This window comes from Pristis pectinata, chromosome 1, assembly GCF_009764475.1.
Source record: "Pristis pectinata isolate sPriPec2 chromosome 1, sPriPec2.1.pri, whole genome shotgun sequence".
Lineage (NCBI taxonomy): Eukaryota > Metazoa > Chordata > Chondrichthyes > Rhinopristiformes > Pristidae > Pristis > Pristis pectinata.
Genome location: NC_067405.1, coordinates 124,578,312 through 124,591,007, shown reverse-complemented (window position 1 = coordinate 124,591,007; position 12,696 = coordinate 124,578,312). Strand labels below are relative to the sequence as shown.

At 38.0% G+C, this 12,696-nt stretch overlaps 1 protein-coding gene across 2 annotated transcripts in view; it reads left to right on the top strand.

Annotated features, from left to right (window-relative positions):
- The first annotated feature begins 12 nt into the window (after nucleotides 1–12).
- Nucleotides 13–12,696, top strand: part of LOC127572083 (TOG array regulator of axonemal microtubules protein 1) — a 65,001-nt gene continuing 52,317 nt past the window's right edge. The window contains exons 1-2 of one of the 2 annotated variants that reach the window (XM_052018954.1): nucleotides 13–2,287; nucleotides 7,782–7,926. In XM_052018954.1, the coding sequence (XP_051874914.1) occupies nucleotides 269–2,287; nucleotides 7,782–7,926 (2,164 nt within the window). In that variant the 5' untranslated portion in view covers nucleotides 13–268. The remainder of the gene's footprint in view (nucleotides 2,288–7,781; nucleotides 7,927–12,696) is intronic. The other variant, XM_052018963.1, reaches the window with a different exon arrangement.

Genomic DNA, 12,696 nt, shown 5'->3' with positions numbered 1-12,696 from the left:
TCGCGCGCGCGCGGCCGCTTTTGGGCGCTGCGCGTGCGTGCGCGGGGACGGGGACGGTTTGTTGTGAGGGCCAGTCAGGCTGGCGGAGTGACGGTGCTGTGTGTGGCGGTGGCGGGGGGGGGGAGAGTGAAGGCGCTGATTGCTGTGCAGAAAGGCAAATGTCATAAAAAACGATTGGGTGACGTCAAAGGGGAAGGCATGAAGCCCTGGAGACGGCGGCGTTTACGGTCGCTGGTGCACGGATGGGCGCCGCTCGTGGGGAAGTTTCATGGCAGGTTCGGTCGCCAAGTGCCTTCCGCCGGTGTTTAAGTGCGAACAGAACGGCTACCGGGGTGGTGGTGGTGACGGCAGGGGAGGCAGCGACGTGGGCGGCCGTGGTTCACGTACCCGGGATGGCGTGATGTCCGCGGGGAGGAACGGCAACCCGGCGGCTGCGGCGCCTTCCAGTCCCACGCTCGACATGGAAGAGGATGCGATTCTTCGGCAACTCAACAGCCAGGCTTTGATCAAACGCACCGAGGCACTCAGGGCACTCCGTGTCAGTGTCAGGCAGAATGCAGGCAGGTTGGCCTTTGCCAACAAGAAGGATCTATTCTCAACTTTGAACGAAGTGCTAGTGGACGGCAGAGGGGAGGTCAAAGTGGCGTGCATTCAGCTGATATCAGAAATCATTCAAGGGTCGGATTCAGATCTGGATTACTTTAGGGCTGCTGTGCTGCCCAACCTTATACGGAGTCTGCGGGATGACAACCCTAATGTGCGCAAGGAGCTCGTGCAAACCTTGCATGCATATTTAAAATGCCCCAACATCTCTAAGGACGTTTTCTGGGCGATGATAGAGCATGGACTGGAAAGCCAGGATGCTATTGTTAGGAGAGCTGTAACTAATGTTTTACCCATCCTACTTACTAAGGAGTTCAAAAGTGACAATTTATTTGATGTAACCCTTTGTCTAGCTAAAAAACTAAATGGTGATAGTGTGGACGACTCATTCTCAGCCTTTGCTACCATGGGACATATAAAACATCATATTGGCGAAGAAGAATTCAACTCTTACTTAAAACGTTTGCCATTGACTCTTAGAAAAGATTATAACAAATTAATGGAAATAAAATATGAGTCGCAGTCCAAGTTAAATGGAGATGCTGTTCCTGAGCTGGAGCTAAGTAGGAACTTTAGGACAAATTCAGGATTTCGTGGAAGATCTATCAGTCATATCAAAGATGTCTCTCAATTTTCCAGACAAGTTTCCAAAGACTGTAGCAACTTGGAGTTTCAAATAATTCCACAGGAATTGTATGTTCGGCTTCTAGATCGGGAAGATTATAAGAGTCGAACTCATGCTGTTGAAGAGCTAAAGAATGTTGTTGACAGCTTTAATTTTATGGCTCTGTCTTCTACAGCTATTTTGAGTTTTATTGGCTTTTTAAGTACTTTGCTTGATGACTCAAATTTTAAAGTTGTACATGGTACACTGGAAATCATCAACTTACTGGTACTTAAGTTAAATCATGGTGTGGTAAATTATCTCAAGCCCATTACATCTGCAACAATAAAAGTGCTAGGTGACAATAAAGTTGTCACCAAACAGGAATATATGAAAGTCTTTATGGGTTTAATGAAGCAGATTCGACCTCAAAAAATACTTGATATTTTGCTTGACAATATCAAACACAAAAATTCCAGAGTTAGGGAGGAAATATTAAACATTGCCATTGCTTCACTTTTGACTTTTCCGAGTGAAGACTTTGATTTGCCCAAACTTTGTCATGTTATTGCTCCATCATTGACTGACTCTAAGAGAAAGGTTCGCCATGCTGCATTAGAGGCTTTTGCCGTGTTAGCTTCATCTTTTGGTTCCAACAAGAAGTCTTTGATTAAGGCAGTGGATACTGTAGAATTACAGGAAGATGGGGATGGTGTAATGGCAGCAATACAAGCCAGACTAGCAAGGCGAACTCTGCCAAAATTAAGTCCTCAAGGACTTGTAGAATACGCAATACCAATGCCATCTTCTGCCCATGGTAGAGGGATGCAGGTTCCATTAGGAGCAGATACTGAGTGGCTGCTGGCTAGCGGAAGAACCCAGAGTGCCCACAGTTATCACGGTGATCATGAGCCTCAATCTTTGGGGTCACCCAGCCCTAATACAGATGAATATACCTCATTCAGAAGAGTATTAAGTGCTGGCCGAGCAAAGAACAAATTACCATGGGATTGCACAAGCTCAACCTGCAGGGGATCTGGTCAGCAAACTGGGTTTTCCAATACTGCTCCTGCAGAGCAGGTAAGATCTGGAAAAAATCATTTGGGAGTAATAAACCTAGTAATACGAAAAAGTTAAAATATATTGTTTGAGTCTATATTGCACATAACAGTAAAACATAAATAATTCATAGCATCTTTGATCTCACTAATTAGTCCAAATGCAAGCAAGTTTTTAGGTTGAAATATAGAGATGCTAAAATCTGATTTTTTGGGAAGAGAAGATTGTAATTCTCCTTAGCTTCATGTAGCTGAAATTAAGAACATAACAAAATGCAGATACAGGCCGACACCGAGGCTTTCAAAAGAATCTTTACTAATATTGGGGAGGGTTAATGGGCAGAACTTTTTTTAAATTAGTTTCATCTGAACAAATGTAATCTTGCAGCATAGTTGCACAAGTAGTGCCGGAATCCTTCTGTGCATAATTGGGAGTGAAATCAGAATACTGAAAGAGGTTTTAGTGCAGCTGTAAAATTTAAAGAACCAAATTTGATCCATTACAAACTTAATTTTAGAAAGGGTGTCAAGTTGTGTAGAGTTCCCATCACTAAAACAGTTACAGATTAGAAGTGACTGTAACAGAATTAAAGTAATTGTTATTGGGGAAAAAAGCTCTTTTAAATAAAATCAGTTTTCTTGTAAAGTAGTTAGCTCCTCAGCTAGGTATTTATTTTAAACCACTGCCATGTGGGTTCTCTAATTTTGCACCCACTTCATGACCTGCCTTGTTGTCTTGAACTCCTTAATCAAAAGAGCTATCTTTTATGAGGTAAACAAACTATCTGTGTTGATTTGATGGTAGTAAACTAACTGGGTTGAAAATTTCCCTGGTAAAGGAAACAATTAAATTATGTTATAATGTCTTAAATTCTTATAAAAGAAGGAACTTAATTAGCATCTTTTGTGATCTGCTGATGTTCCATTATGCTTTACAGCCAATTAATGTACTTTTGAAATTGAATCCTTGTTATAACATAGGATAATGTGGCAGGCCATATAGTTGCAGTAAAGACCTCATGGGTTCTTAAGACTTAACGTATAGTGCAAATACCAAAGCCAAAAGTACTTAGTAAATGAAAGGATCAATAAATTTATACTTGAATATATATATATATAAAATAAAGCTAATTCTACCATGGACTAGTAGAAATGTGTGGTTGTTATTACCTTTACACAAGTTTGTGCAGCAAGATTCTTTAGTGGGAGGTGATTTTGGAAATCAGTGATATTAATAACCCTAAGATGGCTGATTAACACGTTAGCATTGGAAATGCTATGGTGTCTGGGGATTAAGAAGCTGAAAATGATTGTGGGTGTACGTGAACATGTGTGCACGTGCATCATGACCATAGAAATCTATCCTTTTTAAGTCTGCAAAATCGAGAAACTTATTGGGACTATCTTTGATAATTTATATTAAAAAGTAGGATCTTGCATTAGTGGTATTAATTCTAGTGTCTGTGTGTATATAGCTTTAATTGCATTTCCATCAGTTATAAATTAGTCATTTTTAAATGCAATTGTTTTTAAATTGAGTATTTTTTTCTGGCTTTTAAATTGTTGGCTCTGCTGGAGACATTTTGTTCTGTGCAGCCATAGATGCACATTTGTATCTAAGCAACACTGGCAGAATACATAATGATTATCTGTTATTTCTGAAGATGCGAGTTCACATTTGAATGAGACTAGTTTATTGAATAGCTACATTTATAAGTAATCATTTACTAATTCAGCTTTTTAAAATAAAGTTGAATCTATAAATATAAAATAATATTACTTTGAAATTGTTCTAATTTAAGTTTGGTCCTGCATTTTTCATATTTTATCATCTCACTTACGCCTTTCACATATTTTCTGTTTTGATGTTCCTAATGTGTATTGGAATTGTCAAAGAAGCATTTCTTCCTTTTTGTAGAAACTGTTTTTTGTTCTAATTAAATATATGCATTGCAAAAACCAATAAGATTTGGTAAATATAAAGTTGTAAGTTCATTTCATAACCAGTGAACTGTACAGACCTAAATATTTGGGTCAGACCAGTCATTTGCATCAATATTATAGGATAGGTTAACTAGATGCACAGGTGATGTTATTGTGTGGAGATGCTGCCTTTGTTTTCAGTAAGAAATTACAATTAAGTCAAAAACCCCAAAATTTTACCAAAAAATGTTTTCATTTGTTTACAGTTTTTAAAGGTTTTCTTTCATTTTGTTGAATAATGACAAATGTGCACTTTTTAGCCAGCAAGTAGAAATTATTGTATCCAGACTAATTGCATGGAACTCTGAGTTCATGCTATTCTACCACAAATGTATGCTTTTGTTAGAAAAAAAAACAGACATCTATTATTGATGGGTAATATCTTAAATGTCTCCCAGCGCATTCAATAAAAGTCTGGCAAAGATCAGAATTAACTTTGCCCCCCCCCCCCCCAGAAAAACTCTTCATATAGGGATTACAATGTTACTAAATTGGCTTATTTTTCTTCCCCCGCTGTTCTTTTGGTAATAGATTTATAGATTAGGGTGGATGATGCTTAATCATATAAACCTGCTGTCTAAATTCTTCTTATTGCCAACATAGATCAAAAATTGACTAATGAATTAAAGTTTTGGTTTCTACCTCCAACACTGCCAACAACCCTGCAGTACAAATGATTAATTATGCATCATTGTTGCTAGGCAAGTTATTTTTTTAGGGATGGGTAGCTGTATTAATATCAGCTATTTCTATATGCATTTGAGTTTATAATCATATCTATAAACATTAAATTAACAAAGAAACTGCTAATCACAGAAATAAGAGCAAGTTTTTTTCCCTAGTGTATCTCAGTATTCTTTAGTGAAATAAATTTATAGCAATTCCCTGATGCTGCAAAAGTCAGTGAATTGTGCTGCAATAACGGTGGGTAATTTGAAAGGATATTTTAGTCAAAATGTAATCCTAGATTTCCATTGGACTTAAATCATGAGCAACTAACCTAAATATATTATTTACAAAATTGTGTTTGGTACAAAAAGGCTATGAGGATGAATAATGGAGAAGATGAAAAGAAATCATAGACACACTTTTCAGATAATGGTGCAATGGTTCTAATGACTGTAATATCTATAAAATGTTTGATGTGGGGACATTTGGTGCTGGTCTTGATGTTAACGCAGACAATTCATCATAACATTCAAAAAATAAACCAAAATACTCTCATTAACATGAGAATCTGTCTGAGTAATAAACTGCTAACTAATTAATTTATTTTTCTTGGATAACCAAGATTTTTATATTGTCGAGCCAAAACAGTGTTCTATTTCTAAGGTTCTGTACTGTACTCTGAAAGATCCATTAATATATTTCATATGAGAACTATGCTAGGATTTTTAATCCAAAATGTGCCAAACTTCCAGTTAACACTGATATTTATTGAATCAAAGCATGACTATAATTTAATTGCTAAGTCGCATTAGGAAAGTGATTATAGCAGAAGTTATAACAGGTTGGATTTGTATTTCTATCCCAGCACTTCACAGACGGTTCAGCCCACTGGAGGACTTTGAATCTCTTCAGCAGTTCTGCTTTGGGTTGTTCAGTCTGTCTCACCCTATCCTCTTTCTCTTCATCTCTTCTCTTCCATCTCCCACTTCTCCTCCTCCTCCTGGCCTCTCGTCCTTATTTCATTCTTCCTCCCAACCTTTGGTAATTCACCTGCCCTTCTGCTGGGCTCTAGCCTGTCCATCCTCCTGGCCTCTCACCCCATTCCAAAGAGCTAACCTTGTTCTGACAATTAGCAGCTTGGTCCTGGTTTTCAGCTGATGTGTTTATTTAATTTTAGTCAATGTAAGCTAAAAACTTTTATGATTTTATAATTTAGTTTTGCTTTTACTTCGGCTGCTTTCTTATTATTCAACAGTTTTCTGCACATACTCCTTGGTGCAAGTAATGTAAGGAAGCTATGGGAATATACCTCCTCACTACTGCTAAAAATGTATGCATGTGTATGAATGTTTTAAGTATCTGAATTAACACAATTGCTCACTAGTAAGGACAGTAAAGTTGGAAACACTGGTAAAATTTATTATTGGTCTTGGTCTATTTCTTGCATTCAATTTAGCAATTTACATTTTGTTAAATGCAATTTTCTAGGTAAAGAATTGTAAACCATGACAAAGCTGCTGTTCAGTTGTCAGAAGTGCTTTTTGGAATGTGAAAACAGGATAGGAGGAATGGTATTGAATCCACCCATGAGCCTTTTGGTAGAAAATTACATATTTATGAAATGGTGCCTTAATAATTTTATTCTAAGGAGATCTTTATAAACCATGCTGAAATAATCAGTGGTTTATTTAAATGCAGTAAGCACAGTTTGGATTGATCAATTTATATAAAATTCATTTTAGCCTGCAGATTTGTTCTAGTTAATGAGTACTTACAATTTTATTACAGTGAGATGAATTGAACAGTATAATTTGAAGATTTGTGATTGCAAAAGTAATTTCGCCATCTCTGATAGTCATGTTATTGTGCTGCAAGAATTATACAAGTTAAAGTAATTAATCATGACAGCAACAGAAAAACTGTAAATGCTGGAAGTACTGGGCATGTCAAGCAGCATCAGTTTGGAAAAAAAATGGACTCTATATTCTGGGCCTAGGACCCTTCATCAGTACTTAGACTATAGTCTTGTATGCAGAAATCATATTCTCCATCCTCCCATTTCCCTTCTACCAGATTACCTCCTGGATGTGACCTAAAGTTTCTTGGTATTTGTAGAAATCCTGGCAGCTCCTGATGACAGTATCAGCTGAGTGTTGCAAAGTTATGATTGAAATATCCCAGCAGTATATAATAGACATACCACTTTGCAAACTGTCCTACTTTGAAGTTTCTATTTTGAAGTAACAAATCTGCTTGTAAATTTTTGACTATGCAAGTAGAGATATTTATTAAATCATCAGAAGTAAACACAGGGTGTGTTTTGGAAACTAGTCATCTGAGGCATTAACTGGCTACTTGCAGCTCTTCATTGTATAAGTTTTTAGTTTAAACTATATTTATGTTAGTTGTTACATGTTTCCATTGTATCTGGTACATGACATATTTTGCTGAATGATTTACCCAATAGTTTATAATAAATGAGAAATATTTTTAAATTATGCTATTATTTTTTCACTTGTAAAACTGAAAAATATATACGGTATAACTAAAGAATATGTACCCAACAAAGTCCATTACTTCTGAAATGTAAGCAATCTTCATTATTAGTGAAAGCATTAAAGTATTTTCCAAAATTACATTTTTCTGTTTTCTAAACCTCAATGTTGATAATTGTTCATCTAAGTGCTAACATATGACTTTTTCTTATTAAATATTGAATCACTAATGGATTGGAATATACATAATACAGATTGTGAATAGTTTATAAAGATTGCTAGTTTTTTTTTGAGAATGACTAAATAATTGCTCATTTTGGATTATATTTTAAGGAAAGCATCAGTGATTGTTCTTTTATTTTCTTGAAGGTTCAACTGTCCAATGATGTGCAGCAGTCTCCAAAACTAAGGAGCAGTCAGATGATGCATGCTGCTGATGAAGTGTTTTTTACCAGACAATCTAATATCAGAAATACAAACCTTGAGAATAATTTGACCATCCTAACAAATTCTGGTAAGATAATATTATGATTTTTGCTAATATTTTAGTAAGTTACTTCATAAAAGGTCCTCATTCATGGTTTGAAATTATGGCAGGGTGGGGGGATTGATAAAGTGCAACTGTTTACGCATTCCTTTGATTGATTTCATTACTGTGTCTTCATGTAAGACAATGAAAACTGCTATTTCCACCAGCCATCCTTAGTTTTCCTGAATGATTTCCTGAATTCTCAAAACAAAGCTTTATATGAACCATTATTTTGTTACATAACCTCCTAATATCAACCTTCTGTTTGAGTTGGAGTAGTACCAGCTCAATAAAGATGAGCCTTGGCCAACTTATTTGTTGTTTTCCTTTATTTAGGGGCTTAATATGTGTAAAATTTAATTTAGAATCACTTGTGATTTGGAGCAATGAAGTAGTTGAGTTAGGGGAATCAAGTCTAATGCCTTTAAATTAAGATTATTGCCAGAGTTGCCAACAGTCCTGTATAGGATGGGAAATCCTGTATCATATAGAGAATCGGCTGCTCTAGGATATCAATACAGCATGCTCTACTTCTCGTATGGTTTGCCAACCAGGCATCCAATCATAAAAGATACAATTCCAGGCCAATCTGAACTGAATGAGTCTGGGATAAATAATGTTCCAGTCATGCAGAATAGCCAATGGTTTTGAGGCTAGCAGTTAAGTTGTGTTGGGATTTAGAGGTGGAGGGTGGTGAGAGGGCAAAAATAGGGTGAAGTGTAGAGGGAAGGCAAGAAGAAGTGTAAGATGGAGGGAGAAGGGGTTGGGAGAAGGAGAGAGTAGGAACAGCAGCAGCATCTACACTACAAATAGCTGCCTTTATTTTTGAAGCACAATGGCGGTAGAGAAGACCGAGGATGGACAGATTGGTGTGGGAATGAGAAGGGGAGTTGAAGTGACGTGCAACTGGATGCTCAAGATGGCCTTTGGGGACAGAATGTAGGTGCTACATAAAACAGTTGCTGACTCGATGTTTGGTCTTGCTAAGTAGAGGAGGGCACATTGAGAGTAATGAATGCAATAGATGAGGTTGGAAGAAGTGTACGTGAATCTCTGCCTCACCTGGAAGGGCTGTTTAGGTCCAGTGGTCCTTACAGAAAGGGAGGGGAGTGGGGGGAAGAGGAGAGGGCAAGATTTGACTGGTGGTGGGATTCCGGCAGAAATGGCAAAGGATGATGTACTGGATGCAGAGGCTAGTGGGGTGAATAGTGAGGACCAAGGAAGGGGGAGGAGGGGGTTGAAAGCAGATGCCCGGGAAATGGAGTGAGGGCTCAGTCTACTACAGTAGAAAGAAGCCACATCCTGAAAAATGGGGACATTTCTCCTGTCCTGGGGTGGAAAGCCTCATCTTGAGAACAAATGCTGCAGAAATAGAGAAACTGAGAGAAAGAGATGGCACCATTACAGGAGACAGGGTGGGAGAAGGTGTAGTCGAGGTAACTGTGGAAGTCGGTGGGTTTATAGTAGATATCAGTGGATAGTTTGACTCCTGAGCTGCAGACAGAGAGATCCAGAAAAGGGAGAGAAGTGTCAGAAATGGTACAAGTGAATTTGAGGGCAGGGTGGAAAATAGTAGCAAAGGTGATAAAATTGGCAAGTTCCACACGAGTGCAGGAAGCAGCATTGATACATCAGGAAATCATTGTCAGATTAGAACTTACCAGCAGTATCGGTAGTAACCTGAAATATTGAAGTTTGGGGGTGGGTGAAACAGGATTGGTAAATGAGTGGTCCTTGATTACATTGTGGCCTGCTGCAAGTGAGATATTTGATATCTTTCATGTAGTTATACCTATTTGTTGGTTTATAATTAACCTCGATTCAAAGGTGCTTTTTTAGTTCCCCCCCCCCCCCCCCCCCCCCCCCACCACATCCATTGTATGCAGAATTATAAAATGCCCAGCAAGGAATCTTGTCCATGTACTTGGCTAACTCTATTTTGTTACCAGGTATAGGGCAGTAATCATGCTACCTGATCATAGAACTGAGAAGTCCATTTATAGGAGGGACCAGTTGTGCTTATCTTGAGTGAATGGCTTCTGCTGACACCCTTTTGTTTTACCAGGATTTCTAGAAGATGTAACGTTTTAATACATATAGCTGATAGGGGAGATGGGAATGTAATTTTAAAAATATTGTGTGAGTAATGAAAAGAAATTGCAGCAAAATGAGATTGGAGTAGATTGCAGTTGAAGAGCTGGTATAAAGCAATAACAGGTATGACAGCAATGTGTTCTGTCATTTCTCGTTCTGTGAATTTTATCTTCATGTTACAGGGTGGCTATTGATAACTAAAGTGAGGAAGTAACATCTAGAAATTAGGTTTCGTTTTCCTTTGGTATGCTCAGCAAGTGCCACATATTGCACTAATGCCCCTGCAAAATTTATCAAATTGTCCATAACTATATTAAAAGTAACACTGACAGTTTTCATATAGAATCATGTACTAAAACAGGACCTATGCTGATCATGGTGAAAGAGTATCAGGCCTTACAGATACTCTCCGCATGACAGCAATTGCATAAGAGATGAGGGAAAACACGATGAAAGGACTATGGTGATCTGGGCACCCCTTTATTGAGTCCTGTGCCGCAAGCGGCTCTGTGCCACTACAAAGTGCAAAATGGTTAAGATCACAGCAGACACATCTGACTTGAATTGTATTAAAAGACTGTAAACAGTGACGAAAACGTACAGTGCAAGAATTGTGATATCATTAGATGCATGACTGACGTCTAGAAAATGACAGCTATGCAAAAGTGAATTGGGTATTGAAGTGTCTGGGCCAGTTTCCTCTTGTGTGGATGATTGCTAGCACAATCTAACCTGGGTCGGACCATTTTTATTTGTGCATTAAAGACAAAAATGAATGTTAATGGATCTGTTTTCCATACCTAAATGTTGTGCTTTAATTAAACCTTAGCCCAAGTGTAAATTGCCAGTGCTGGGTGATACTCCACGTATAATTGGAATACTCCTGTGCAAATCTAAACGGCAACATTAGGAAAGGGTCAGATGTTTGACCTAACATAACATAAGAAGTAGGCCATCTGGCCCGTCGAGCCTGCTCCGCCATTCGATAAGATCATGGCTGATCTGGCCGTGGACTCAGATCCACCTACCTGCCTTTTGCCCATAACCCTCCATTCCCCTACTATACAAAAATCTAACTGTGTCTTAAATATATTTAATGAGGTAGCCTCTACTGCTTCCCTGGGCAGAGAATTCCACAGATTCAGTACTCTCTGGGAAAAGCAGAGCCCCCACCCCACATGTTTTGGACCTCGGACATCTCAGGCCAATTAATTGTTCAAAAATCTATCGTAGGGGTGGCCAGTTTCATTGATTTGTCACATGGACTAGTCTGGTAAAACCTGGATGCACCTGTAGTTGGACTTGTCAATATGTGTTTCTAAGTAGTAATCAGTAGAAGTACCCCAACAACATATTCTCGTAACTACTTAATAAATCTCAAATTAGACTCAACGTGGCCTTGACCAACATGTGGATGGAAAAGATGAATGCCAGAGTAGAACTAATTGTAATAGCCCTCCTTATCATAGAGTGTTCAACTGAGAATGGCATCAAGGATTCCCAGTAAAATTGAGGTAATGTAATTAAAGTGGCTGGTGTCATGCCTAATATAAAGGAATGTGGTCATGGTAGCAGATGGCAATTGTCTCACCTCCAGGGCATTGTTGTAAAGGAATATCCTTGGCCCATCCATCTTAATTTGCTTCATTGAAATAATCTTCATTTCAAATGTGATATTCTTTATTTAATTTATGGTATTCAGCTGCAATTACCATTCTTTTGATAATACAGCAGCTGATCTGACCTACTGCAAGCTTTGAATAATATTTGTGCTTGAACTTGTATGTGGCAGATAACATTCATATCTGTATGTGGTCATTATCTCACTTGAACTTTCAATGTACAATTATTGAGCCTTGCCTCCAATTTACCCAAATCAGTGTCTTGGGAATGAATTGGGTCAGCCATATCAGTGCCATGGAAGTAGGAGTGATGCAGGGGGAATTGCAGTGTTCATGTTTTAATCTCTTAATTCATCATTTGCACAGCTCAAGTTGAGGATTTTGGAATTTTTGTCATTCATCTTGTTGGTACACCCATAACAACACAAGTAACTCAACACCATCTTACACAAAGCAGTTTGCTTGATCCATCTTTAGACCGTGTATTAGTGTATACTGTGGCTGCAGTATGTGTAATCTACAGAGCACTGAAGCAACTCGCCAACATTACTTCAACAGCACCTTTCTTCTCTCTTTGGCCATGTATTAATAGAAGGCAATAACAATAATATTATGGAAATATCCATTCCATGTCACACACCCTGACTTGGATTTATGTTGCTCTTCCTTCACAGAATATGAATTTGCCACAGAACTATCCAAAAAAAGGATTTGTTGACTTGCTGTATAATACATTCTTGTAAAACAGTTTGTCCACCATTAAAGTAATGTATGAAGTACAAGGGACTGTGAACAAAATAATATTTAGCCTGGTAGCATTAAAAGTTGGTTGAAATGATTATTTTTGACCTAGGCATCAGTGAAAATGTTTTCTTTTTCTCATGGAAGGATTATTATCCAATTTTGTTTTTGTCTTCAATGTCTAGAATTAGTCTGAAAACTGCTGGGTCCAAACATATCTAACTTTAATATCTTGTAGTTAAAACCTCAAACAAAAATCTGGACGTCAATTTGAAAGCATTGTCGTAGCCTGAAGAAT